The sequence below is a fragment of the Myripristis murdjan genome, chromosome 16 (genome assembly GCF_902150065.1).
Source record: "Myripristis murdjan chromosome 16, fMyrMur1.1, whole genome shotgun sequence".
NCBI classification, from domain to species: domain Eukaryota; kingdom Metazoa; phylum Chordata; class Actinopteri; order Holocentriformes; family Holocentridae; genus Myripristis; species Myripristis murdjan.
In genome coordinates, this window is record NC_043995.1 from 17,179,839 (window position 1) to 17,207,288 (window position 27,450).

Sequence of the window (27,450 nt, forward strand, 5' to 3'; positions counted from 1 at the left end):
CTGCACTTAACACTGGCTGACACATCGTTTTCAAAGACTTTATTAGTTCATACTTGATACATGGAACTCGCTTAACAAATGAACTGCTTCTATGGATAAAATAACTTAATATTGTAAATGAGAGTGAAAGAAGGAAATCTAACAGAAGCCCAGCATGCACTGATTAGCTAATGATACAAGGGTTCTTTTAGCCAGACACAATAAACAATAATTAAAGAAAGAACAAAAGCCAAAAAGATGAAACTTAACAAAAGACAAAATTCTATCATACACAAATTATCAAGGCTTTTACGACATCATTGGCTTCAATATGTTATTCTAAAATAGATGATTTGACAATATATAATCATGTTTTGATGTAATCAGAAAATTATATCTCCCTGACTGCATACAGTGCACCAAGGCTGCTTTCTAAATGCAATGTACACCTGACTTGTATAATGATTAAGGGGGAAGCATTTGGCTGGATGGGTTCAAATGTAAGTTTGGTAAACATTTGTTGCCTTTTTCCCTGATTTGTTTCGTCTAGTACACCAACAGTCCTGTGAGAGCACAGTCAAATAAAAGCCAGCATATACATCAAACAGTATTATCCCCCTAAAATAGTTTTCAAATCCAAATGAAGGGAATTCTTTCACCTATAAAAACACTCTGATTTTCAAATAGATTCAGTAGCCCTGGGATTTACACTGAATTAGCCTATACTGTCATTTTAAAATGTCACACCACTTTGAAGTATTTCTCTAAGTTGAAGTTATGAAGCGAAAGTCAATAACAGTCCTAAAGAGTGGATCTTCACACCATTACATGCGGAAAAGAGTGCAGAGTGATTTGTTTCAGTGGTGACAGGAAGTAGGCGGACCGGATGGGTTGACTCTCCACATCCATTTGTCTAGTCGAAGTTAAGCGGGTGGCCGTCAAAGTGAGTGAGCACGTGGTTCTCAAAGGCCTTCTGCTCGCAGTCCAGTGGGAACTGCTCGCTGCACATGGGGCAGATTTTCCAGTGGCTCTCCACGTGCTCCTCGAACTTGCTCTGGTCGTAGTTGGGTGGGAAGATCACCTCACACAACGGACATCGTTTCATGTCCATGCTGTCCATGGGACAGAGAGGGAGACCAGCAGAAGAGGTGGGAAAACAGAGAGGCAGGGAGAGAAAGCTCATGTTAATAAGCAGTCAAGTGATGATGTTGGCAAACCAGGAGCACAGGCTAATAAAGAGCATCTGTCTGAGGCGACGTGGGTGGCCTGCTGGGCTACTAGTACCAACAAAAGGGGGTTGTGCAGCAGAACAAACAGTTTACACATGTTACAATGCACAGGTTGGGCGCAACAAACTAAAAACCTGAACGGCATTTTATAGGAGTTTGGGTGTGTTGGGGTGTGTTACCTGGGATCAAAGCAAAAGGCAGTTTGTCCATCATTCATGTATGGGCTGTGAGCTTCATTTGCTGCGGGCTGTTCATTGGTATTACCCTGAAAAGGGAAGGTAAAATGGATTTTACAATCAAAGGCAATCTGCTGTTAGTGGAAGGAGCCACTGTTGCTGGAACTCCCACCAACATTCAAGACCATTTAATCCAAGGGAGAAAAAGCAGCCCGTCCTTTAAGTTTTTATGAGTTAACTACACACTGCATGTGGGGAGTCAGACTTACATTGTTGTTATTTTGCTGTTCCTCGGACTCCTCATGACCATCAGGCCGGCTGTGGTTGCGGGTGGGCTGGATACACACCACATTGCTGTCCCAGGAGGGTGGGCCTACAGGGGGCAGCCTGAGCAGCTGGTCGTCGGAGAATTCCTCATCACCCTCATCTGCAAGTGGGAAAATTCAGACAACTATTGTAAATGTCACTTCTTTTTGGAAAAATCCATGGGTCCAAAAACAAGCAAACTGAAAAAAGTTATGTTAAGATTCATTGATCCCCGTGGGGAAATTAGTCTTCTGCATTTAAACCATTCTAAGTATTAGGGGCCATCGGCAGCCACTGTGCAGTGCCTGGCCCGGACCAACTGCAATGTGTTGCCAGTACCTAGGTCAAAGGCACTGACACGATAATCAACTTAACATACATATTTTTGATGGCATGGGAAACCGGAGCACTGGGAAGGAAGGAAACTCTTCATGTGGATAAAATGCCTTAAATATGTGGATAGTTCATGATTGAACAATTAAATAACATCAGTCCTTCATCAGGGTACTCTGATGTTGCCATGATGAAGGCCTATGTACAGCCATTGGTTGGCCATTTTGTTAACTGATCAAGTCATGAACTAGCTGTATATAGAAGGCTTTTAATCCATGTGAAGTGTTGCAAGATATTTAAGTATTTGCATCAGGACCGGTTATTCACAGAAAATCTCTGAAAAGCATAGAAGTTCGGACCAACCTTTTGAGTCTGAGATGGAGTAAGGGTTCCCAAAATGCAGCTCGGTGGGGCTCTGAGAGAGGAGCAGAGGGGTGGGGGCATCCTGGGTGTATGGGACAGGATACTGCAGGAATACAGGCACACTTGATTGGATGCTCTCCAGGCTGGTTTTCTCACCACCCACCTGATCCGCCTTTCTGCCGCTGCCCTTCTGGAGCTCCTTGGGGACACCACAACAGAATTTCATGAATAATCTTTATGATAACAAAAACTACTGGGGCAAATTTTTGGTTCTAATGAACTCCACTCAAAAGATCAGCCTGTGTTTTGAGAGGCTGCATATCTGGATCTCTTGGGTCCTTCAAGTCTTTCCAGGAAAACAATACATGACTCCCTAGAATCACACAGCCACTCCTGAGCTGTGAATTTTTTGCCTTTTCTCTCACTCACACAAACAGTTTAATTATCATCTTCATTAAAAAAGAAACTTCTCTCATTTTCAAAGGGAATGGCAGGCTGTGTTTTATTGTTGTTAGTTTCAGGCGCCAATTTAATTTACAGTCTAAACCTCAAATTGGGTCATTCTCCTCTTAGCTGTAACAGCATTACCTCCAAGCAGTATTCTAGGTCAGTCAGGACCTTGCTGTGGTCCTAAGTAATGGAATGGAAAATAAGAACTCATTTACTTTGCTTCTACAATTAGACACATGTTAAAACCAGACCAGATTGAGTGAAGGAAAATGGTGGGGGAATGGCACTTTTCAAGCAATTTTTAGAGTGGAAGAAGTCTATAAAGGAGAAAATGAAAGCTGTCACTAACCCCCTCCAGTTTTTCCTTCTCTTTCACAAGAAGTGCTAAAGTGTCCTTCAGCTCCTTCAGCTCCCGCCCCTTCTCAGCCACCTGGCTCTGCATTAAACAAAAGAGACAAAAAAAGAATAATGAATTAATATTTTCAGGTCTAAAATGTTTGAAAATCATGTTCTAGAAAAATGCATGACTGAAATACTCAGAGACCTCGAGGCATGACATTTGTTGATCACAGCCATAAAAACCTTCCCTTTGGTGAAGACTGATTTATTTAGAGCAGGGCTCAAAACAAAACAACCTGTTTGAATTCCTCTGAGACACTGAGCAAATATCCGCCTGACCTGCGCCAGCTACAGCATTAGCCAGGCAACTAGAAAGGCCTCTGCAGAGCCAAGCTTCTCATGTCTCCAGAGCCTGACATAAACAGCAGTAAAACATCTTCTCTAAGTAGGCCTGCTCATAAACAACACTGTCAGCGGGGCTGTGTTCAACTGGAGAGATAGCATCAAAGGCTGGATCCCTGAGCTAAACCAGCCATACACAACAGTTAAAAAAAGAAAGTCAGACTTCTAGTATTAACTGTCCACAGACAGCTCCGCTTGGTAGAAACTGGAGAACACGGTTGGCAGCCGACTGCCTGAGGGCTGTCCCACGTCTGGACTCTCAGCTGTCTCTTGCATGCACCAACCTTGTAGCGGTCCTCCTCTGCTGCCAGCTGCAGCTTCAGATTCTCATTGGTCTTCAGTTGCTCCTTCAGTTTCACCTCCATCTTGGCCAGCTCATCAGCAAACATGCAGCTACGCTCCTTCTCTTCCTACAGAATGATAAGACAACATTAACCAACCCTGCCTTGACAATCGCGTCCTCTTTTCATCTAAGGCCGCTCCACAGAAAAATGCAGATCCAGAGCATACCACACCTGGGTCGTAAACAATTCTTCCACAAGAGGATTTCATTAACTGATTTAGAGAAAAAAAATATGGCAGGATGTACAAATTAAAGAGTTTCTTACCATCAGCATCTGTTTGCATTTCTTGTACTTGTCACTCCTGTCAGATGACTCTCTGCTGATGCCTTTGAGTTTCTCCTGGATGATGGCCTCCAGCATGGGATCTGGGGCACCAGGGCTCCCTGTGAACACAGCAAACCAAGTCAAACAGTTTGCTGAGGTGAGTCAACCAAGGCCACAGCTAACAGTTCTTTGTTATGCACTTGTCACTTTATTATTTTAAGAGGTAAAAGAAGAACCTACAATTTATAATCCATTATATAATATAAAAACTTTCAAAATGGAATATTTCACAATTGATTAACAACTTATACAAAATATGTCACTAAAACTCATTCTTATCCAATTACACCCTCTTATATGTTTAAAATCAGCAGCCCTCAAATACCTCACTTTTGCAAATCTGTGTAAACCACCTTACTGAATACAACCTGTTCAAAATGTGACTATTCATTAGACAGTATTGCTATTTTTTTTTTTGCCACATAATAACATAAGCCTAACTAGTTAACTAGCTCAGCAGGCCAACCTTGCATGTTCTCACAGTTATGTGCATTACATTAAACAACTGATGGACACTCCAGGTTTGGACTTTCCCCAGAGATAATCAAAACAGAACAGCATGGCGGTCATAAATATGCAAATGCAACGATGTCAACGAATCATTACAGCGTAATGGAAATTCACCACACAATAAATGACATTTGACTGAGGTATAGATACCTGGCACAGATGTGTCTGGACTCACTGATGCAGGGACTGTTATGGCCTCTGCTGCTGAGCTCTTCTTCTGCTCCTACAGACAGGACAAAATAAAAAGTAACTTCAGCATTACTAACCAATTTACTTCATTTATTCAATTTTTAACCTTTATTTCAGAATATAATTCAAATGAAAACACAATTGCATTCACATAGACAGGAACCGGGGGCAAGGGACTGAAACAAAAACACATGCAACAGTAGAGAGGACAAGAAGGCTAGCAGTTTGCACAAGGCAAGAGAAAACATAATAAAAAACAGTTGAAAGAGTCACGTAGCACGGGCATTAGCTGGACAGGCACACATGGAGAGAGCAAACAGCAAAACAAATTTATATTTGAGCCAGTCAGACATACCCCCTGCTGCTCAGAGAGCTTGGCCACTTGTCTTTGCAGTCGCTGACATTCCTTGTACTTCTCCTTGTAGTGTTCTGCGGCCATGTGCAGCCGCAGCTTCAGGTCCTCCACCTCTCTCTGCAGCTCTGCTACAATGGCTGGGTCTGCAGCAGCTTCTTCCTCTGCCTTGGCATGCTGACACAAAGCATTATGGGAAGAAAAGTTGAGACATTAATGTGAGTGATCAACTAGGATGTCTATGATAAGATTTAAAAAAAAAAAAAAACATTGTTCTACGCCATTCAAAAGGAATGCTCTCAAATGAATTTCCCGTAAAAGCTTCACTGACACCTTGGCATATGTCTGCAATCAGCAACGGGCTGTTCAATTTGGAGGAGTCACGTTTGGTTGAGGGTAGCATAAAAGTCCTCCAAAAAAAAAACTGTGAGTATCATGGAAGAAATGCATCACGGGGTAGAGCCTTTCCATTCGCCGATGTGGTCTCGATTTGGCTGTGTTTAAACTGTGCAAAGAAATGCCCCACACCAAGACAACCATTTTGGTGCAGTTTCCATTATTGCCCTCTATGTCTTACACACTTTGTCACTGAATATAGCAAGATATGTAAAATCTCTACATAAGCTGTCCATTTTTTTCAATATTGTTGGTTTTCATCTTTCCATAAACACATACTATGATGAATATCATACTATTTACAATCTTTCATGGAATGTGATATAAAGCCAATTAGAGAACATTACTTGAAAGTGACAGTCTAATCATATTCAATTTGATAATCACCAATTTGATTGTTTAGTATGTGAGGTTGTATATTCTAGCAGATATAACTGTACACTACATAATACATAGTACATATATATGTACTAATAAATGATTGTTATATATCGAGCTAAAACTCAAAATCAACAAAGGCTGACAGACATATTGATTTTTGGTCTTACTGCTTCCTGCTTGGCCTCTGCTTTCATCTGCTCCACCAGGCGCTCCAGCCGGAGGCACTGGGCCTGAGCTTCAGTCTTGGCCTGGCGTAGGGAATCAGCCTCCAGCCTCATGCGGTACAGGTCGGACATGCTGCGGTCACGGGCGCTCGACACGTCCCTCAGCTCGGCGGCCAACATGGAGGACTGCTGCTGGGTGGCCTGGAGCTGCTCCTCCTTCTGCCGCAGCTGCTCCTTCAGTGCCTTCATATCTCCCTGCCACAGACACATCAGAGGAGAGAGTATGAAGTGACAGGTAGGCACTAGGTTGGGCAAGGAAACTAGCGCAAGATATCATTATTAATACAGTAAGAATTGGTCAAATGTATGGTATATGTGATCTACCTAAATGTTATTATTTCTGGGCTTTAAAACCAAAATGTTTGTACCAAGGGAGAGACTTTGGCCAGAACCTCTCTGTGCTGCTTCTCCTTCTCGGTGAGGCAAGCCTGCAGGCGTCCCACCTCCTCTTTAAACTGGGCGATGGTGTTCTCCTTGTTCACATCCACAGACTTCAGCATCTGCAGCTCCGCACTCAGCTTAGTGTTCTCCAGCTCCCGGTTCTTCAGGTGAATCTGTTGTGCACATGCATGCGCGCACACACACACACACACACACACACACACAGAGGCGGTAGTTATAAAATTCAGGAGAAGTTATAAAACATAGGCTCATATGTGTTTGCCTCATTTATACTGCACCAATCACGATCATGTACGAAACAGCATATGACTATTAAAATAAATGTTGCATGACTTTAATTACAAAACAGAGATTGAGATAGGCCTATAAAGTCTCTCTTGAGCTACGGCCCCACTATGATGGTGCAAGTTAAATTAGGTGTGGGTTTTTGGCTCAGTTTCCGTGGTGACAGTATGTGCCACTCCCAATTCCAGAGCCGGACCCGCCACAACAAAGACAAAGAAACACCAGACAGACCAGAGAAGGACAGAATAAGGCATGCCCTGTTTAGACTAAATATTTGGGCAAAAGTATACACAACTATCGCAAAAGTAAAGAGTGAAAAACATAGAGTGAAAGACAATGAAACGGACCTCAAAGTGTTTGCAATCTAATGTAAAAAGCAGTATTTTAAAAAGGACCACAGAAGTGTTTTTACACATTTAGCCCAATTATGACATTGCATACATACTTTACATTACTACTGACTATTTTCCTAAGTATATCATACTTTTTTTGAAAGTTTACTCAGTTTCCCTATTTTTTTAAATTCAAGTGTTCAGGCAATAAACCTGCCTTAAAAATCTCTAGGCAGTACCTGGCTCAGATGTCATGAATGTATTAAACCATAAACCAGAAAACCTAAGTTCCTATTTGGTAGTTAGCCAGACTAGCTATCCATCATAACTATCACCATGCATCTTTTTTATAGCAGAAGTAGCCAAATCCACATCATTCTTGTATGATGCCCATGTCTGTTTATTATTTGTCTCAGATTTTCAATCAAACACCATGTGATTGTGATGATTGTGCCCACTTTGAAATCCCAAATTTCTGAGCTTCCCACTAGCATTTGAACGCACCAGACATTGCATAGACTTTTCAAATACATACAGGCATGCAGGCATTACCAAATGTAACTGTGACAAAAATTAAGGTCAGGCAGGATACTGACTGTGATGGATTACCTATCTCAAGTAAGCCTCAGGTCCTTGTAAGTTGTTTTTCTTTCATACTAAAATGAGTGCAAAGGAATGGCTGCCTGGAAGTAAAAAGTATGGGATTTTTTTTTTAAACTGGTCGGCAGTAATGAAAAATATACCTGATTTTCAATGCAATGGCTAATACATTGGTGTGGTTCTTTTTCAAACAGTGGGTCTCTCACTGAACGTGACTATCCACAGAGCCACTGAGCCAGTTGAACCTTGACATTACTTTTTCTGTTATTTATTTTAATGTCACACACAGGACACACTTTTAAGGACAACCACAGGAGAAGCATGATCGCAATGAAAATTATTTAATTATACTGATGGCATATGTGCAACACACAGCGATTCACGGAGCATTACCTTGTAGAGTTCCTTCTCGTCTCTCTCATTCTTTAGATGAGAATCAAGGGCCTCCTTCTCAGCTGTGAGTTTCTTCACCCTATCCTTCAGACTGAGAAACAGGTCATCACAGCTGTTAGTCATCTATTGCATCAGTCCTCGCAGCGGCTTCGTGTACATTCACAGGGAAACGTGGCGATAGGTCAGTTTAAGTTAAACCTTTTCCCATACACCCAGCTATTAAGTCACACTGTTGAATAAGTCAGCGAATACAACATTCTTGTCAATTTGTGGGTTCCTGCAGCTGTTGCCTGACAAAAAAGTTTGGAAAGGTGCAGCTACCGGCTACCCCTTCCGGTTTGAGTCTGACAGTCGTTGAATGTCCATGTTGGGAAAATGGTGATGCTGTGAGTACGTGGCGTCTTCATGACACTCCTAACCTTATATCAAAAACAATTATACCTCAGTGCTGACATCACATTGAACCCATAATCCTCAACAAGTCTGTATTTAAACAAATGGCAAAAAAGTGAAAAGGGTGAGGCGTTCACATGTAACTGTTGCCTCTTCAGATTGGATTAAAAACAGCATCCTAATGAGGTTACTCATAATCTCGACTGCAAGTTGTCCTGAATTACGTAGTTTATTCTGACCAAGCAGTCATTTTTACACACAGTGACCCAAAGTAAGGCCATCTGGGTAACCACATAAAAAAACATGATTCTCTGTACATGTAAAAGTAACCAGTGACTATCTATCTCTCACCAACCTCTCCATTTTGAACTCACCTGTCTAGTTCAGTTTCCTTCTGCAAGCCTTTTTGGGTGACTCCAATCAGGTCCTCCTCCAGCTGCAAGACCCGGGCTGTGGCCTCCTCAAGCCGCCTCTTCACCTCCTCCCTCTCCTCTTGCAGGGCCTGGGAGGAATTCTGCACCTCCTGGGAGACAATTACACATAGAGCATTGTGTATACTGGTACTGAAATTATGTCTGTTCTTTTTTTTAGGAAAAGCAAATAAATTCACAGCAAAGCAGAAATAAAATCCATGCTTTTGTATTAATAAAGAAGCACTGCTATCATTATTTATTATGACCTCTGAATCATTAGAATTATTTCCTCCATTTTGTGCCAGGAGCAGTTAAAATCTTCATAGATTTAATAACCAACACGGCCAACAATGCTAGTTTCCTTGTAAAACCTTTTCGGACACTAAATAAAAATATTCTTATTGAGATGCAATGCTGAATGCAAATGGATATTAATTTTGGCAGCAGTTTTTAGACTTTTAGTTAGGGAGAGTGTCACTGCAGCAAAAAACCAAAGGGTAATGTATTTTTTTACAGTATGTTTATAGGCTGAATTTTGGAATCATTTTATTCACACCACATAAAAAAATCATATAAAAGTATAGCCATAAAATTAACAGCCACAAAATCTGTAATCATGTTTTCATCTGAAAACCGTTTTAAAACCCGGCAGATTTACAGCACGTGACAGCTGTATGAATTATCACTGACACGGCTTTTAAGATACACTTGATAGTATGCTATTAAAAAAAACAAAAAACAAATAACTACTTTGATAATCTCAATATTCCTATCTGTCAGAGTCTGATTTATTCTTTGGGCGGATAAAGACTTTGGATAGCTCTGTGAAGGGATATTAATATAGGCTTTCGCTAGGGGGTGCCAAGAGACTACAAGGCCAAATGAGAAGCGAGCCTCAGGAAAACTGCAACAACTAGACAAGAGCCCCTTGTCTAGTTTTTATTGTACAAACTTAATAATATAAACTGGCAAATATAATTTTACGGCATATGCTGCTAAACTGACAACTAAGTGTAAGTACGCAATCCAAACAAAGCAAAACATTTAATTTACCAAATTTGAGTTTGACAAATGGACAGGCATGGCCGTCTAAACCCTGTTTAGTGTTTCCTTTTCGTTCCTTGACTCCTTGTCTATGCTCAGCTTACTTGGTTCTCTCGTCTCAGCTGGGCGCAGGTCTCCTTCTCCTGCTCACACTCCTTCAGAAGGTTCTCCTTCTCCCCTTCCAGCTGCTCCTTCTCTTGCTGGAGGAGCGCCATGTTTTTGACCAGCTCCTCTTTCTCTCTCTGGGCTTCTTCCATCTTTTGCTGCAAAGAGAGAGAAATTGTTCCAGACGTTCAACCTAATCACATAATTATTTCACTGACAAGTTTAAAACAATGGAATTATATCTATGTCATTTTAATATGACCCCAAACAGAGACCTAATAAGCAGAGCTGGATGTATAACCAATTAGAATTTGAGAATATGGACATGTTTGGTAGCGCTGGGGTACACCGTACCTCCAGGAAGCCCGCCTTGGTGGTGACCACCAGAATATCAGAGTTGCACTCATCCTCCACAGTCAGCAGCTCGTCCTCTGAAGGGCTGTTGGCACGAAACTGGAATGGTGTGCTGGCGCCCCGGATCTCTCCTTTGTGAGTCACATAACAGAACTGGTAGAACTCACCGTCGTCGTTGGGCACATAATATCCTGCAGAAGAAAAAGGGAATGCAATTAGGGTAGACTGTCCTCAGAAAACCTTTCGGTGTATGACGTCAGCCTGATTTTAACTTCTAACCTCAAATAAGCACAGATACAACTGTGTTGTTGCGGACATGAACTACATATTTGCGATGTTGTCGGTTTTAGTCCGACAAGTACTGTCCCGTGTCGCTCTCTCTCTTTCCTGCCATTTCTCACAGTGTAGTACCATATACTAAAATAGGCAGACCGTAAAAAATAAAGAAACTGATATGGCACTGTTAACACTACGATAAAGATTTCTAGGTACAGTTTTTCATTTAATAGTGTCCACTGATCTGATGCTGAAGTTTTAACAGTCCTCTGACATGTGGTTATGAGCGGGTGTCAAAGTTATATAAAACCATGGTATGATCTTACCCTGAAACACCACAGCTCTGTTGACTGCGGTGCCTTCCACGTAGTTCTCAGGGAGAGGCGACCACAAGAATGTGTAATAGTCCCTTGCTGTGCTCCAACCTACCTGTAAGACAGTAAAGAGGAATAGATTCAACCCAACACTCTCACCACATCTGTGTAGGATAATAACAATGGAGGATTAGCAAACAAGGAGCTCTTTGAATCCTTAAATCCGGAAAGTGCCTCCTCCAAATATCTGAAGCAGTTTGTTTATTATGGTAATTTAGGGGCTCTCAGTATACGCTGGCATTGTAGCGTAAGTCCAAGTCTTCACTGTGACATTATTTCTGAGCAGAAAAAAAACCCCGATCATTCAGTGAACCATTCCAACGACCGGTCACCATGTGCATGTGGCCAGGCCCTTGTCATGAACAAGCCAAACTGTGGAAACGCAGCTACAACTCACTTCAAACAGGAAGAGGAAAATAGGTGAAAATTTTATACATAGGCAACTTCAAAATGAAAACCAAAATGTAATTATATGTATTTTATGTGTTGTTAACTGATGGTTGATGAGGGGGGGTTGGTACAGAAAATACATCCATAACTTCAGCCTACTGCCATAAAACTGTCAAACAAAATCAGAGTCACGTCGAGCTGGCTGGGTTTCTGCGTGTGCACACTCAGGCACACACACATGCATCCGTAACAAGCCCAGTCAAACCAGCCTATTACATCAGCCACAAAACACAGTTTAAGATTTGACACTTTGTAAAGCGTGGTCCAAAATTAATTTTAAAATATTCATGCAGCTCGGTTTCACTCAGAAAGGTTCTGTTTTTGTAAAGTTGCAGCAGATCTTGTTTTTTTTTTCCTGTGTGGGCAAACTTTCTTCACTATCTGTGCAGCCTGTTTTCTCACCTGTGTACAAACAGCCTCCAGCTGCAATAATGTGAGTTTTCATCAGAGCCAGAGATAGAAGGCTCTGGTGTTCCAAAGCCCCCAGTTGTTACCAGTGGAGCTCCAGCCTCCAGCAATAAAGCACAGGAAGCAATTAAAACATGCACCTAGTTAGTGAGTGTCATTACTGAAGGCTAGCCCTCACTATTCTACTCATTAGAGCTGCAGAGGTGGCAGTGGGTGAAAAACTCTGAGAGGAACTCTTTCACTTACACCAGAGGGCCTGCAGTGTGTATAACTAGGACGAGACAGAGGCACAAAGCCACCATAAAAACATTCAATCACATGGCCCAGCCCTTGGGTCTTTACTGGATCTTTGTAGACTGGTGACTGAGGCAGGAGCACTGATTTTAGGTTACTTTTAATTTAGTTAAGTCTATTTTGATAACTTTTTTAAAATAAATTTGCAATTGTAAGGAGTCATCAAGGATAACTTATTTCCATTGTGGTCCATGATTTTCCAGCAGTGGCAAAATGATGGCAGCATAAATAAACATAAAAAGTCCCTCAAATAAAAACAAATCACTTTTGTCATCAACAGTGCAATATTCACCTAAATACAGACATAAACAGGCTACACATTTTTTTCCCTGCAACACAAAATATCCCCAAAGCAACAAGACAAGTAGAAGTTACTGAATATGAATAATCACAGAGCCTACTAAAATAAATTATCCTTAAATGCCAAGTTTAAACATAATGTTTCACAAAAACATTCCAGCAGATTCATACTTTTGTGAGAGAGCTCACAGGAGTCGTTGAACACTGCTGCAGCAGGTAGTGTACTGTCTCTGTGCCAGTCAGACTGCAAGGATTCATGGGCAGGTTGTCCATGAATCATGCAGGGAGGCTGTGCTCTGCGACAGGTTAATTATAAAGCTGCATTTGCCTTTTTCTAGGCCACTGTGACAACCTGTCCGAACAGCATTCCTCTATGAAGTGTAGAGCAGCTCACATCACGCCTTATGGTAAATGTTCCAACATCAAAGGGCCAAAGGCTGTTTCTGCCCATGTTCAAACAAGAACCTGTCCATATCTATTGATGATAAATAGATAGTTGCAGCCAACTGGGGCTTGTTTAACTTGGCAAGCAACACTATATAATTATTACATTGGCAAATTTTAGGTTGACATACTTGCTGATAAATTAGACAGCATATATGAAAGTGATTGCCTCTCTACTGGACACCTTTTCATCGAGAGATAAACAACCTTCATATCAAACTAACTGACATTTATGTTGACTGGTCACATTTCTGAACCACTGAACTGTACGGAACCATTTCTAAGCCCATGTGACTCCAGCTAGTCCAGCCTGTACATCCTGAGCACGCCCTACTCTCAAATAAGGGGGAGCAACAGATAGAGCCACACCCTAGAGAAAGTGGCGGCACTCAAACAATTACTATAAATCTTTTAGATTAATTACATTTACACCTGGTGTAACAAGCATCTCGTGAATCCACACTGAATTTCTCCTCCCACCACCAGACTGTCGTCTACATCGATTCCTCTCACATTATTTACATTATTTAAAATTGATAGGAGAAATATCTTGTCTCATTTGTTCCTCATCTATGAATGTCCTGAAAAATCCATTACTGGTAACATGTTACTGTTTGTTTTACTTGTGCTTCCCAACTGGACTGAAGATGCAATGCATTTACACTACTTTGGCTATGTGGTCCCATGTGTCTCTGACTTCCTTCAGAGGTGGTGTGGATGACTGGATTTTGCCTGTTGAGTGCATTTACATCTTGGTTTTACATGTTTTTGCACTACCCAATCACAAGCAGATCACCCAAGGTGCACTTTAATGCCAGGGAGGCCTGTGAAGGGAGCCAACAGCAACATCATGTGTGATACGGTGCCACGACTACACTACCTCAGCCAAACTGACTCAAGACATACAAGGTATCTCTTTGCATGTAAATGCTAGCGTTTGGCACCAAACCTCTCATCTGTCAGCACAGGCAACAACATTTTTGTGATTTATGATGCAGCCCTCAGCCTCTTCCACCTCAAATCTGTGTTTCTGAGGATCAAGGACTTAGGGGATTTAAGAAATATACTGCCAGCTGGTGCCTAACTTAAGGGAAAAACACAATGTGGTATGCCATCCAATTACAACAGGATGCTGAATTCAGTAATTCAACGCCTTCCAGACATTACCCGATCCACCCTCGGTAGCCTAACATAACCTCATTTCTCACTCAGGCTTGGCACAATTCTCTGTATGGCTCTCTCCCACACATCCAAACAAAGTTTCATGGGAAGAACACGCTGAGTTTATGAAGTCAGTTTAAGGTTATTCCCTTGTTCAGAAACAAAACAACAAACTACTTATTTTGACACCATATGAAATATGTCAACAATTAAGGCTCAGGTCTACCAGGGGATTTTACAAAGAAATGCGGCAATGTAACTGTCAATTTCTGAAATACACCCAATGAATAAAAGTAATGAAAATCTCAATGTAAAAATGTACTAAACAAAATCTGTTTTTCATTCTAAGCAAACAAAAATACTGCATGTTCGAAGAATGGACATGGTGGACGTGAAGCATTTAAACATGCCTGTGTATTATAGACAAGTCGACTCATGTTAACTGTACAGCACCATCCAACTGCTTTATAATCTATTCATTGATTCATAAAACAAGGTAGGCCATAAACAAACACCTTTTTCCAGTCACTAGCTTGACTATATATGCATTGAATTTATAAGAGGAAATATACTGTGTTATGAGACCAAAAGCTATACAACAACAATTAAGAAAATGACATCAGCAGAGAAAAAGAATCTAATGCCAACAGAGAGAACCATTAGTTTGAACTGTTATGATCTGGCCTGATTTGATCCCAGTTTCCATCTCCTCAGGTCCAGGTTCCTGTGAAGTAACAAGCCTGCTGGTCTCCAGGAGCCTGAGGCCCCATGCTGCCCTGCACCCCCATCATTCACTGCAGAGGAGGCTAAAATCAATTACAGCCACTGTATTGGAATTAATGTCCTCCTATAACCAGATCCATCTGGGACACTCAAGTGTGCGATGGGGGTCGAAAAAGCTCCACTCTGTGTGCCAGGCTCATTTTTCAAATGAACACGACAATGGCTGCGCTCATAATCTCCAACACACTCTCACTCACTAATGCGTCAATACTTAGTCCCTCCCTTTAATACTAAAATCTCTGTAATGGAACTTCTGCAAGATGAAATCCTGAGGGATGGCTGCCTAAAAGCCACTGGCACAGAGTCATAAGGTTTTTAGGTCAGTCACTAAGTTAGCTGTGATAAACTTTCTACATAGTTCAACTGTGACGGCACAGGATTTACCTCACAATGCACATCATAAAGGGCTCTGGTCAATAACAATACCAATACATGAATCCAGTCAAAAACTATTGTATTAAATAGAAGACCAGCACTCACCTTGAATATGCCAACCCAGTCCTTCTGATGTGGTTTAATGAACTGTGTGAGGGTGTAATGACACTCCAGTGCAGCATGGGGCAGGTAGCTCTTCCCCACATTCTGAAAGATCACGTGGGCAAAGTTTGATGTGTCCATGTTGTTGCCGACAAAAGTCCCGTCCAGGAACAGTGCCATAAATTACTCAGCACCGGCTACATGGGCAGAGGCAGAGGCAGATTATTAGCACATTTTTGTGTGTGATATGACCATATCACATATCACTGCCTTAGTACACACCCACATATGACAGAGTATCGCTAACTCAATTTGCATTACACTTTATTGCACTGACCTACCCAGTTATTGTACAACATGTCATGACTAAAGAGACGACATCTAATGGAGCCTAGGAAAAACATGACTGCTACCTAAGGTTTTCCACTGTTGAAACCTACACTATGAGCATAACATTGTATCTGTGACCAGTAATTTGGCTATTAACAGAGAACTGCCACAGTGCACAGTCAATATGCTGGTGGTCATCTAACAGCTTAAAGAAGTTACTGCAATACATTTGCCTTTACTTGCATGTTTATGCACAACCAATGCAAAGCCTCAGAGGATATCTTCATTTCGCTTTCCAAGTCCACCATTTGCCTTGCTGTGCAAGCTCTGTTCTCATTGACCTTGCTGTGTGTGCCAGTGTCATATGTCAGGGGAACACTAGTCGCATGCCATCATTCAGCACAGTGTATGCTAAAGGGTAAGCAGAGAGTATCACAGCAAAAAATCAACAGGGTGACTTTGGTGTCGATGTTGTTCCCAGTGCTTCAGAGGTAAGTTAACTGACAGGCCAATCACCCCCCCCCACCCCCCCACCCCAAAAAAACAAACAAACAAACAAACTCTTGGGTATTCCGCCATGCAGAAAACAATAACCAGCGGACACCAGTCAACTCTTATTTCATTTCATATTTTGTGGTTAAAATGAAGCTAGACGTTGATGTTCAGACAGTGAATATAACTGTTACTAATGTATGTGAGATTTGGTGGTAAAACATAAGCTGCACCTGTTAACATGGATTGCACACATACATGATAAATATGAATTCCTGTCTCTGCACAGTGAACAAAATGACAAGTTCATAACACAATGCCAAAATCTGATATGGCCTGAATTTAACACGATGATATGGAAAAGCTCTAAGGCACATATTATCTTAACACAAGACACTGGGTTCAAATCCTGTCCATGCCTCTTGATGCATGTGATGCCCATTTCTATTTCTCTCTCTCTCTCTCTCTCTCTCTCTCTCTCAATATTAGCTTTGATCCTCTACTATGTACTGTGAAATAAAAGCAACCATGTCACAAACTGTCTGCAAAACAAGGCCTGTATGTTGTTATGTTTCTTTCAATCTTTCTTCCAATTGCAAATATATGTCATTCAATAAAATACTGATGATGCTTTTGAGGTAGGTCTGAAAGAGGCATGGCTTAAAATAATTTAATATCACAAACCTTCTTACTATTTGAAAGGAGCTTATTTAATAATTTACAGCTAATAAAATTTTCAGAAAACATTTTAACTACCATATTTTCAAGTTTAAGAGATACTAACTTCTTGGAGAAACACAAACTAGCTGCCATCATTACTGTAGGTTAAAATGTGTAACCTAAGAAACAGAATAAAATAGGCTGTTATGGCCAGGAATTATGAGCTGAGTTAACGGATCAAAATGCAGTCCTACTCAAATAGATGTGACAGAGTAACTGAATAGGCCCACAGGTTAGAGTGTAAATAGAATATTCTAGCTTTTTCTTTCTTGCAAAGCTTTCAGAAGCTTCATCCTTGAGCTGGTGACCTCAGTGACCTAGGACACAGTTTTGTGATGCGACTTAATGACTTTGTAAGCAACAATGGGCCGGTGATGATTTGTGGAGCAAGTTATTTACAAATTTACATACAAGCAAGTATTGTTTCAGAGTAACATGGACAGTGTCAAATAAATAAACATATATGCTCTTATAAATAAACCAAGTTGACACAATCGGTGTCCCATTCACTTTCAATGTGGCACCAATATACAGCCTTTCTTGATCACATAATAGTATGGACAACTTGAATCTACATTACAATACTGTTTTGTTTTCTCTAACTCATGACAACGTGAGCTCTGCTCCATGACGGCCATCCCCTTAAGCTCAAGGCCTAGAGCAGTGAAACTTTGTCACATCTGCCTACGCCAATTCTTTTCACAGATGATAGTACGAAACTCAAAAGCTTACGGCAAAAAACTCAGTCATGTACAGCGTTGCAAAGCAGGATGACGTTATCTTTAAAGTTAGGCCCAGACATCCCTGCTGTAATGGCTGAAAACTGTCAACTACAAACTACTAGCGAGGCGAGGCCTAATTTGGTCAAAACAGAGATCATATCTGGCTATGTGCGCACTTCATATTGCGGTGTAACATGAAACACAGACGTATTCATGATTTTAAAAATCTACTGCTTTACCTAGAGGCATATTTGCTTGACTTAATCGTCTAGGTTAGAGCGATGTCCTCCCCGTTAAACCAGCTAGCTTAGCACGCCAGCTGATCGACGATGCTCGTTTGTTAGCTAGCCAGCTAGCAGTTAGCATGAGGTAACGTCAGAAAACAAAAGTTAAACGGACGGCTTTTCATAAATCGTTCTCATGTCGACAAATTCACAGAACAAGCCTCACACATACCTTGCTGCCATGTTGAAATCTCGCCGAAAACCAAATCTATCATCAAAATAATTGTTGACGCAGTTCAGTGCTTTCCCGTGCCCTCTTCCTGGAATAACAACAACATTACGTCATTTCCGGAAAGACACTTTTGGGAACCCCGCAAGTCAACTTGTTACAAATAGTGACTCCCACACTGTAGCAGTTCATTATGCAGCGAAACCATCCCACACTGATATCTACAGTGAGCTTGACAATCATGACTCATTAGTCACTCGCAAATGGATTAACACCATGCGACCAAGAATCATAGTCTATTCTTCACATCGTAGACGGTTAAATTTAATGTCATCGTAAACGTATACATTCAAAATTATTGCATTAAAACCAACAATCATAATGTAATATCTAATGGGAAACTGGAAATAAAAATATGTTCTTAAACGGCATATTTCTATGAATTGACAGCTTTTGATGGGCACCGTGACCACGCGGGGAACATCATCACCACTGTTATGAAATGTACTGTTAGTGAAATGACAAACATTAATCAGAAAATTAACTTTAGGAGGAAAAAGTGTAACTGGTGATGTTAGTCGGATCAGGAATCATTAGCGAGGCCCACCCGCGCATCTGATTGAACGGTTGTGGGAGGCCGTGTTCGGTGGCTCCTCTGTGATTGGAGGGATGGCCCATCAAATTGTCACGTCGCCGTTACGTCACATGTAGGTAAGGTCAAGAGGAAAAGAAGCATGGCCGCTGTGTTAAGAGGGTCTCGGTGCCTAGTTGGAAGGTGTTACAAACATGTTGACTTTGCACTTGGTAAGGAAAGTCACACTTGAACTATTAAACGACGTGTACTCGGTTGCGCTTAGTTTAAGGGTTGGAGTTTTTACCCGGAGACTCGCTGTACATGAAACACAAGAGTTGCCTGTAGCGCTAGAGCAGAAGTTTGAGGTGATTTTCGGCAGACCGAGCTAAGCTGGGCTCTGCAGCAGAGGCTGTGCTTCACTAACTAGCGGCTTTAAGCGCAGATGTGTTTCCATTGTCCCGTTTCTATTTTAATATGCCATGTCGTCTGTCCGTGCTGCACACGCCACAACCATGGTGTCCAAAATTTCACCAGGGCCATATTTGCCATCATAGGTTATGTCCTACACTCAGCAGTCTTTTTTTTATATAGGGGACTTTATGTAATTTCATCCATGGTGCACTATCCAGAGATGGGAGGTGCAGCATTCTGAACAGACTTGAGAGAAATAACCAAAACTTGACGTCCCCCTCTCTGCACATGCGGAAAAGTGCATGATTTAAAATGTCATTAGGTATCCTGGCGCAGTGTAATGTAATCCCTCAGATATATGGCTGAACCCAGTGGCACAGTCTCATAAGTTAGTGTGTTTATCACTGTATACATCCGTCTGTTTTCACTGTATTAATCTGAGGATTAATAGTTTGAAATATTTCTCAAAAGAAAGCACCCAGATTGGAATAAGCATATTTCTTTAAATGCGTTATCAAGACAGGCTTAAGTAAATACTGATAAAGCCTGGGTGCTGTCAAGTGACTTTGACTCTGAAGGGCAGCCACATGTGAATTAAAATAATTCCTCCATGTGTATTATTAGCCTCTTGCATACATCACAGGCAAGCAAGGCTCATTGGTGCTAGGACCACCTCAAAATGTTTAGGCCAACATTACTATTTGATTATTCAGATTATTACTTATGTAATTATGTTTTCACTTATGTAATTATCTTATCTGCAACAAGGAATTGTGTTGGGGAGAGAGTGATTTGGTATGCAGTGATTTGGTAATGCAAGTTTTGGGGCTGCTTTCCCCTCCAATCATTATCTAGGCTATAAAATATACAACCTAATTCAAATGCCTGTCACAAATTACTAGAGATCAAAGTAATACCTTGAAAATTCCTTATGTTGTCTGACCAGCAGCTGAAAAATAAATGTTTGGAGTGTTTACTAGACAGAATGATTATCAAAATTACTTTCTGTTTGCCTGGCAAATTGATTAATGAGCTAGTTTTTTTCCACCACTAGTGTCTTTTAAGTACCGAAACTTGTTTACCCATTCAGTTATTTTGTTGTAGTCTCCACAAGGTCCATGGCCTCAAAGACACAGGTGGGGTTCGTCGGACTGGGCAACATGGGAAACCCAATGGCGAAGAACCTGCTGAAGCACGGATACCCGGTCATCGCCACAGATGTCTTCCCAGAGTCCTGCAAAGAACTGCAAGAGCTTGGTGCTCAGGTGCGACTGAATACTAAAACACACGAAACTTTGATCATTGAATGGCTTCCAAGTTGTAACCTGTGTGGTCACATCTTATTACATGATAATGTGTGTGTTTCGTCAGATTCTGGATAATCCTGCTGAAGTAGCTGACAAGGCAGACCGTATCATCACCATGCTCCCTTCTAGTCCCAATGTCATTGACGTGTACACTGGACCCAATGGGATTCTCAAGTAAAACTTTCTGCCTCAGTCTGTGCACGGATGTCCAATGCGATTACGTCAATTTCTAAAGCGTGTGTTTAATCCAACAGGAAGGTGAAGAAAGGCTCACTTCTCATTGACTCCAGCACCATTGACCCATCTGTTTCCAAAGAGATGGCAGCTGCTGCTGAGAAGATGGGGGCAGTTTTTATGGATGCGCCTGTATCAGGAGGTAATTTGATTTGATTTATTGCTAAATTATATTGTAATCAAGACAGGTTGTGTTTGTTTGTTAATAGCCTTCAATACAATTTACCAGCCACTCTCAGAGTTGCATTAATTAAAATAGGAATGTAGCCAATACACAACCAACCGCAATACAGTCACGCCAAATATGGATGTAATTTTAAGGCGAGTCTTCATAGTTCTCATTTCACGAGTCTGCTGGGCTGTATTCAACATAAACGTGTCAGCACGTACTCTAAATGTTCTGCTGTCCCGTCTTAGTGAATGCAACTTGTAACTGAAATGCATTTCATTTATATAAATGGCAGAAATAACGCTTCATTCCTCGCAATTTAAGCAGCTCAGATGAGCAACAAGAGACCTCTTCCGTGTGTGCAAACAAGAAATCACATACTTTATTTATGAAAACACTTTATTTCACATTGTTACAGCAAATTGTTTTCCCAGAAATATCACATAACTTTGCAGTACTCCAGTTTTGTTTGATTCAGAAAAGAAAACTGGATGCACGACTGCATTGTGTGAGAATGTTTGAAGAATTTGGAGAAGAGTATTTAATTTGCACGGGCTGCACACTAACTGAACATGTTTTGCAGGCTCAGTGTTATCTTCAGTTGAACATAAAATAGCTATTGGCATTTTAATACACTGTTCCATAATAGTGGTATATCCAGTTTTGCTGTTCAAATACCAACAGCAACTGAATCCGTAGATTTTCATCATTTATTGGGAAAAGATGAAAAGAGGCAGATTCTGCCTTTTAGAAATGTTCCTAGCTGTAAAGTGCGTCCTCTCAGCTGTGTTGGGGGTCCACACACACACACAGTTTGTTTGAACTGGGCCTCTGAACATCAGGACAGGCACTTTCTTTGCATTGAAGTTGGTCCTTTTTTTAACGATCAGGCCTTTAAGATTAGTAATGATTTATATGCTTCCTTCCTGTGGTAGTGCACATGGATTAAAGTTGTCCTGCTTTCCACGCTGAACTTGTGTGTGCAGCGGCAGATGAAACGGTGCTAACGGTGTAGTGTATGTCCTAGCTAAGTGTATGATGTCAGTCGCCAAGCTTCAGCTCCTAAATGAAACTTTTTGAACATCTCCAGTGGTCAGGCAGAAATGAAAAGAAGTAGAGAGTGGTATGGCAATGACTATTTAATCCAGTGCAAGAGGATCTTAAACATAAAAGGACGCAAGGGGGCAGGGGTATAATTGAGTCAACATGTGTCTGATTGGGGTGTGTGTGTGTGTGTGTGTGTGTGTGTGTGTGTGTGTGTGTGTGTGTGTGTGTGTGTGTGTGTGTGTGTGTGTGTGTGTGCGCGCAGTTAAGAAACAGATGAGATAAATGACTGCTGTCTTTCATTTTCTCAGATTGGAATGTTTCCCTTGCTAAAGGAAGAGCTTTGAAATCACAGTGATGGAGCTCAGTTGTAGTAGAGGACGAGGGTCTAGAGCAGAAACTTGAGTGTGTTGTCATTCGTTTGCCCAGAGCACCGCATCGTAGTCAGGAGTTGTATCACAGGGAAAGACCACACACACACCCAGCGGACACCTCAAAACAAACCGGCTCACTTTGACAAAAATGTCCATCTGTCAGGTTTTTTTTGCCAGGATGAGTTTTTTTTTTTTCCTTGTCTGAAATAGACTTTATAATTAGGTAGTAGCTGTCTGAGCTTTCTTTCATGGTAAACAACAATGTTCATTTACTTTTCTGTTCTGTCATTTTGCTGCAGCTCCCACATTGAATGCGTCAGTGAGGTTTTGGCAGCTGCACAGTTGAAAGGAATGCTTTTACTGGAGCAATAATGGAAAATCAACAAACCTGTTTTCTCACAGCTCGGGCGTCTCACCAGAGGACGTAACTCAGAATGCAGCAGACCTAGTCCGATTGCCCCACTCGAGGCAGAAATATAGCTATTGCTTGCCTTGAGCGACACATTGGATCTGCCATGCGGCTGTCCTTGTAGCATTTTCATTGGTCTTTATAAAACAACTAAAGAGATTATGATTTTTTTTTCTTTGTGTTACCCCTGTTTGGCTCCACATTTTAAATTCTTTGCCCTGATTTGTTTACTACAGATAAATTACTGTTTGTGGGCTAGTGCTACATCGACATCATATAGGAGTAACTGACATTACTTGTGCTTTTTACTTTTTTCTTTCTTTTTTTCCCACACTTGATAGCTGCTCCTACAGTTCATTTTTATTAAAATCACTATACCAATATAGGAATGTCAACCACCAACATATCTAAGTAGCACAATTGTCATCGACTATGAAATATGATTTATAATATTTGAAAGTAGTTTGTGAAACTATAATTAAAGGTAATGTCATTTAAAATGAATGTTTCATGCCTTACACTTGATAGCAGGAATCCATCTCATGTCCTCATTTAGTTATTTCCATATTTGTGAAAAAAAGTTATAAAGAAACAATATCTGTATCGATCAACAAATCCTTAAAGTACAGTCAAACTTGCAAATCAGGCATGGATTGTTTTGTTTTTGTTTTTGTTTTGTTTTTTTCTAGTTGGAAAGTTCTATTTCTAATCTCCTCACATGATGTGAATGCAGGATGAGGTATAATGTATTTGTGTAAGTATACATTCAAAACTTGATTATGACCTTCATATGGTCATTCTTGCTCACATCTCGTATAATCTCGTATAGTCATGTAATCAGAAGGGGAAACTGGGAAACTAACCTTTTGATGAGGTGCTGGTGTGTGAATAATCATATTTCCAATAGTTTTAAAGAAATTTTAAATGGGGAAAATTAGTCATTATCTACTGACCCATGTCTCAGCTGAAGCCCCACTACCTTAATTTGTAGGACCACCAAACACACAGCAGGTCAGTGCCTGCAGTCAGCCTTCTTCCAAACTATTCAACATTATGTGGACATCACATCAAATTTTCCTTAAACAGCGTATGCAGCATAATCACATGTTTCCTTCATGCATCAAAAATCCATTATTTCCCTCATTATCTCCTACATTTGTTTTGCTCTGGTCTCGCACGCTCTTCAGCACAGGAGACAGCTCTACTGGCTGTTGTATGGTGCACTTGGCCGTGTGACTGGTGGCACGTTGTTGAACAAAACACTGTCATTGCGGAAAATATTCTTCAGTAGTTACTTAAATAGTTTGGGGAAGTACAGTGTTTGGGTGAAATATTACTCCTTTATCTTGGCATATGCAACAAAGATTGCAGCTTAGGACCACTCATTTCCACACATCGTCAAATTTGTATCTTCAAGTGGACTGAAGGTACTATCCCAAGTAGATGTTAGCCAGAGCTACTTCAGAGCCGCTGTTTTTAGATGTTTGCTGTCTTAGAATGGATATGATGAGCATTTCTTACTGTTTCTCATTGCCTTCAGTTGTTGTTCACTTGTTTTCATCTGAATTGTGCACATTTGAGCAGAATATCTTAGTCAAGATTATTTGCTAACACATGACATGTTCGTTAAAGCATGGTTTCCCTTTCACAGGTGTGGGGGCTGCCAGTTCAGGGAAGCTGACTTTCATGGTGGGAGGAGTGGAGGAAGAATTCACTGCAGCCAAGGAGTTGCTCAGCTGCATGGGAGCTAATGTTGTGTACTGTGGTCAAGTTGGGACTGGACAGGTAGGAGCAGATATTTTCATACTACCTGTCGATGTCAAGATGCCTTCATAATTATGGATATAGAAATTATGGGTATGAATGTTCAGGATTCTATTTGACCCTCTGTTTTTAGGAACTTATTCCTAATTGAAGTTGTTTCTTTTTACTTTACCAATCAGTACAAAAAGCACAATCTAAATGCGTGGTATGGGGCTTTTGCCATTGTCCTGTGTATAGGTTGTAGAGCTGTGGTGAGTGGTGGGGTGTGTGTGTATGGGGAGTTATCACTGTTTTCACCACACAATTCAGTGAAGTCAGCATGCAGGAAACACTGCTTTTTGTTTCAGCGTGAAATTTCTAACCTCTTAGAGCCAGGTGATCTTGCAAGATAACTTTCATTTGATTTGTGAAACCATTGTGGCATGCTCTGACCCTGGCGTCATTGTAAGCCACCAAACGCCTGGACCAGTTAGCTTCCTGTGAGGGACTATGGGTGGCGTAGGTAGTGATGACAGCACAACTAGACAGTTTGCCTAATTCAATTACAAAAACAACAGCATAATAGGTTGCCATTGCAAAGGTGGCCGAATCGCATACCAACATGCTAACAAGCCAGCGATTATGCTTGCCGAAATGCTTATTGGCTGGACGAATGGACGAGTTGGCTAATGAGACAGATGGTCCAATCACCTGCTATGAACTTCTATAAATGCCCTTTTCTGTTTTGAAGCCAACAGCACTGCCACAGTTTTGTGAAGAAAATCAGATTATGGCTGTGCAAGGCCATAAAATCATTACACCCCCAACAGAAATGCATTGTTTCATGTGTTGTGTCTATGTTTCAATCTGTTAGTTGCAGTAACACTTTAAAAAATATTGTAGTTCATGTGTTGTTCACTGCCATTTCCACTTCCTGTTACAGGCTGCTAAAATCTGTAACAACATGCTATTAGCCATTGGAATGATCGGCACTTCAGAGGCAATGAATCTTGGAATCAGGTGGGGGTTTATCTTGGTAACTAATTAATGGGAAACTGAAAATGTAATTATCACCTTCAGGAGAGGGAGAAATGTTAATTACACTGCTGTATTTTTTTCCTCCTTCTCTCTCACAGACTTGGTCTTGATCCCAAGCTGCTGGCCAAGATCTTGAACATGAGTTCAGGGCGGTGCTGGTCCAGTGACACCTACAACCCTGTGCCTGGAGTCATGGAGGGAGTCCCCTCTGGGAACAACTACCAAGGAGGCTTTGGCACCCAGTTGATGGCTAAGGTCAGTACAATATCCTGTTGCTCCCTGCTGGACTCCTGAGCGAGTGACACATTCATTTTCTGGGCCCACATTTTAATTTGAGCATGACTGTTTCCACAAAAATACTAGTGTTTCGGTTTGTAGCTGTATTCGTCATTACCAATATGAGTAAAGAAAACATATTTAACGAATACTTGATTTAACTGGTGCCCAGAAATAAAGTGCTAAATTATTCTCACCAACCATAACATTTTGCTAATATTACAAAAAACAATACTGTAAAATTTGGCTCAAAGGGGGATGATTATTATTCATTTAAAATATTAGTTATGCATCATCATGACTCAGTGGCATATTCTGTAGCTTATGCTCATGATTTTTTTTTTTCTTTAAATGTTTCTCATTTAAATGACGGGGAACATGACAATTTTTCTCAGACCTGTGATGTCGAGAATAGATTTATTGCTGCAGTAGTTTTGATGGAAGAGCTTAGTATTTGTCTCTCTTGACTTATGATTATGTATGTTTTTATTATTTTTTTCCCCCTCCTTTTCCAGGATCTCGGGCTCGCACAGAACACAGCCACCAACACAAAGACCCCAGTGCCTCTCGGCTCTTTGGCCCACCAGATATACCGCATGATGTGTGCCCGCGGCTACGCCAGTAAAGATTTCTCCTCTGTGTTCCAGTTTCTGCGGGAGGAGGAGGGCCAGTAGAGAAAGTCAGTCTCCATCCCGTCCACAGCCTTACCAGGCCTGGCCCTGCTCCACACAGGACTAACGTAGCGTAGTATAAGGGTGCATTTTGCCCCCGAGGACTGTTTCTTCCCAAGTTGTGAATCGAGACAAAGTCAAGATGGCTCCAGCACGATGTGACAGATCATATGAGCACTATCTCCTGTCGGAAATCATGTTTTCCTGTGTGACCTTGCCTTTATATAAAGCAACACTCCTTTAAGTTTTAAAAGCCAGAGAATTTTCAGATATGTGAAGTATCTTCACTGCTCATTAGGCTGACTAGCAGAGACAACTGTGCCCATGTTACTACTCAGTTGTAGACAGTATGGTGGGAATTTTTGATCATTTCATGAATATGCCAACACTAGACAACTGAGAAAACGGTTTGCTCACAACACATTTATCTATTGATTGTGATCATGGATTTCTTTTTGTTGCCGCTCTTCCTTTTCCTGTTCATGAGGGTCATTTCTTTTGACATTGGATTTGTTACTTTGATATAAGATCTTCAAGTCATATCGTAGTGTTTGAAAATAAAGGAGACAATGTAATGTCTTAATCACACTTTGTCCGTAATTAATCCCAAATGCACCCTTAAAATTCAAACTCTGACTGCATATTACCTGAAGTGAATTTTTAAAAACAAAACTACACGTTTTAACTGGACAAACGCTGGCCCAGTAAAAAGAAAGGCACAATATTTTTACCAGGAGCAAATTTATAACATGGTGAATTATTCTGCCTAATTTAAAATTGTGTTTTGAAGAAACTGTAAGGATAATTAATATTTAAACAGAAGACCCACACATAAAAAGCTTGAAATTCGGTACTCCAAAAAAAAAAAAAAAAAAAAAAAGTTAAACTAATGAGGTAA

General features: G+C 41.0%; 2 protein-coding genes across 3 annotated transcripts; one reads left to right on the forward strand and one right to left on the reverse strand.

Moving 5' to 3' along the window:
- Positions 1 to 24: 24 nt before the first annotated feature.
- tax1bp1b (Tax1 (human T-cell leukemia virus type I) binding protein 1b) lies at positions 25 to 18,425 on the reverse strand. Of its 2 annotated transcripts, XM_030071759.1 has the most exons (18): positions 18,306 to 18,425; positions 15,589 to 15,782; positions 11,221 to 11,323; positions 10,619 to 10,809; positions 10,264 to 10,422; positions 9,077 to 9,225; positions 8,310 to 8,400; positions 6,666 to 6,851; positions 6,241 to 6,492; positions 5,300 to 5,473; positions 4,906 to 4,978; positions 4,186 to 4,304; positions 3,862 to 3,987; positions 3,186 to 3,272; positions 2,387 to 2,585; positions 1,654 to 1,811; positions 1,388 to 1,473; positions 25 to 1,091 (listed from the first exon to the last, which is right to left on the reverse strand). In XM_030071759.1, exons 2-18 carry the CDS (start codon positions 15,763 to 15,765, stop codon positions 893 to 895), a joined length of 2,529 nt encoding a protein of 842 aa, XP_029927619.1. In that variant the 5' UTR covers positions 15,766 to 15,782; positions 18,306 to 18,425; the 3' UTR covers positions 25 to 892. The 2 variants fall into 2 exon arrangements, with proteins under 2 accessions (XP_029927619.1, XP_029927620.1); XM_030071760.1 differs by lacking the exon at positions 3,186 to 3,272.
- A 592-nt stretch (positions 18,426 to 19,017) lies between these two features.
- On the forward strand, positions 19,018 to 27,140 carry hibadhb (3-hydroxyisobutyrate dehydrogenase b). The gene is made up of 8 exons (XM_030072922.1): positions 19,018 to 19,106; positions 20,392 to 20,552; positions 20,659 to 20,768; positions 20,849 to 20,970; positions 24,476 to 24,609; positions 25,511 to 25,587; positions 25,704 to 25,860; positions 26,397 to 27,140. The coding sequence occupies exons 1-8, from the start codon at positions 19,037 to 19,039 to the stop codon at positions 26,553 to 26,555; spliced, it is 990 nt and encodes a 329-aa protein (XP_029928782.1). The 5' UTR covers positions 19,018 to 19,036; the 3' UTR covers positions 26,556 to 27,140.
- Positions 27,141 to 27,450: the final 310 nt, after the last annotated feature.

Bases quoted from the DNA above. Each gene is read 5' to 3' on its own strand.
- tax1bp1b (XM_030071759.1), bottom strand. From the start codon at position 15,765: ATGGCACTGTTCCTGGACGGGACTTTTGTCGGCAACAACATGGACACA. The intron at 11,324-15,588 runs GTGAGTGCTGGT...ACTGTCTTACAG, and splicing joins ACTGGGTTGGCATATTCAAG to GTAGGTTGGAGCACAGCAAG. The intron at 1,092-1,387 runs GTAACACACCCC...TCCCATGGACAG, and splicing joins GCCTTTTGCTTTGATCCCAG to CATGGACATGAAACGATGTC.
- hibadhb (XM_030072922.1), top strand. From the start codon at position 19,037: ATGGCCGCTGTGTTAAGAGGGTCTCGGTGCCTAGTTGGAAGGTGTTAC. The intron at 20,553-20,658 runs GTGCGACTGAAT...GTGTTTCGTCAG, and splicing joins TGCAAGAGCTTGGTGCTCAG to ATTCTGGATAATCCTGCTGA. The intron at 20,769-20,848 runs GTAAAACTTTCT...TTAATCCAACAG, and splicing joins GGACCCAATGGGATTCTCAA to GAAGGTGAAGAAAGGCTCAC.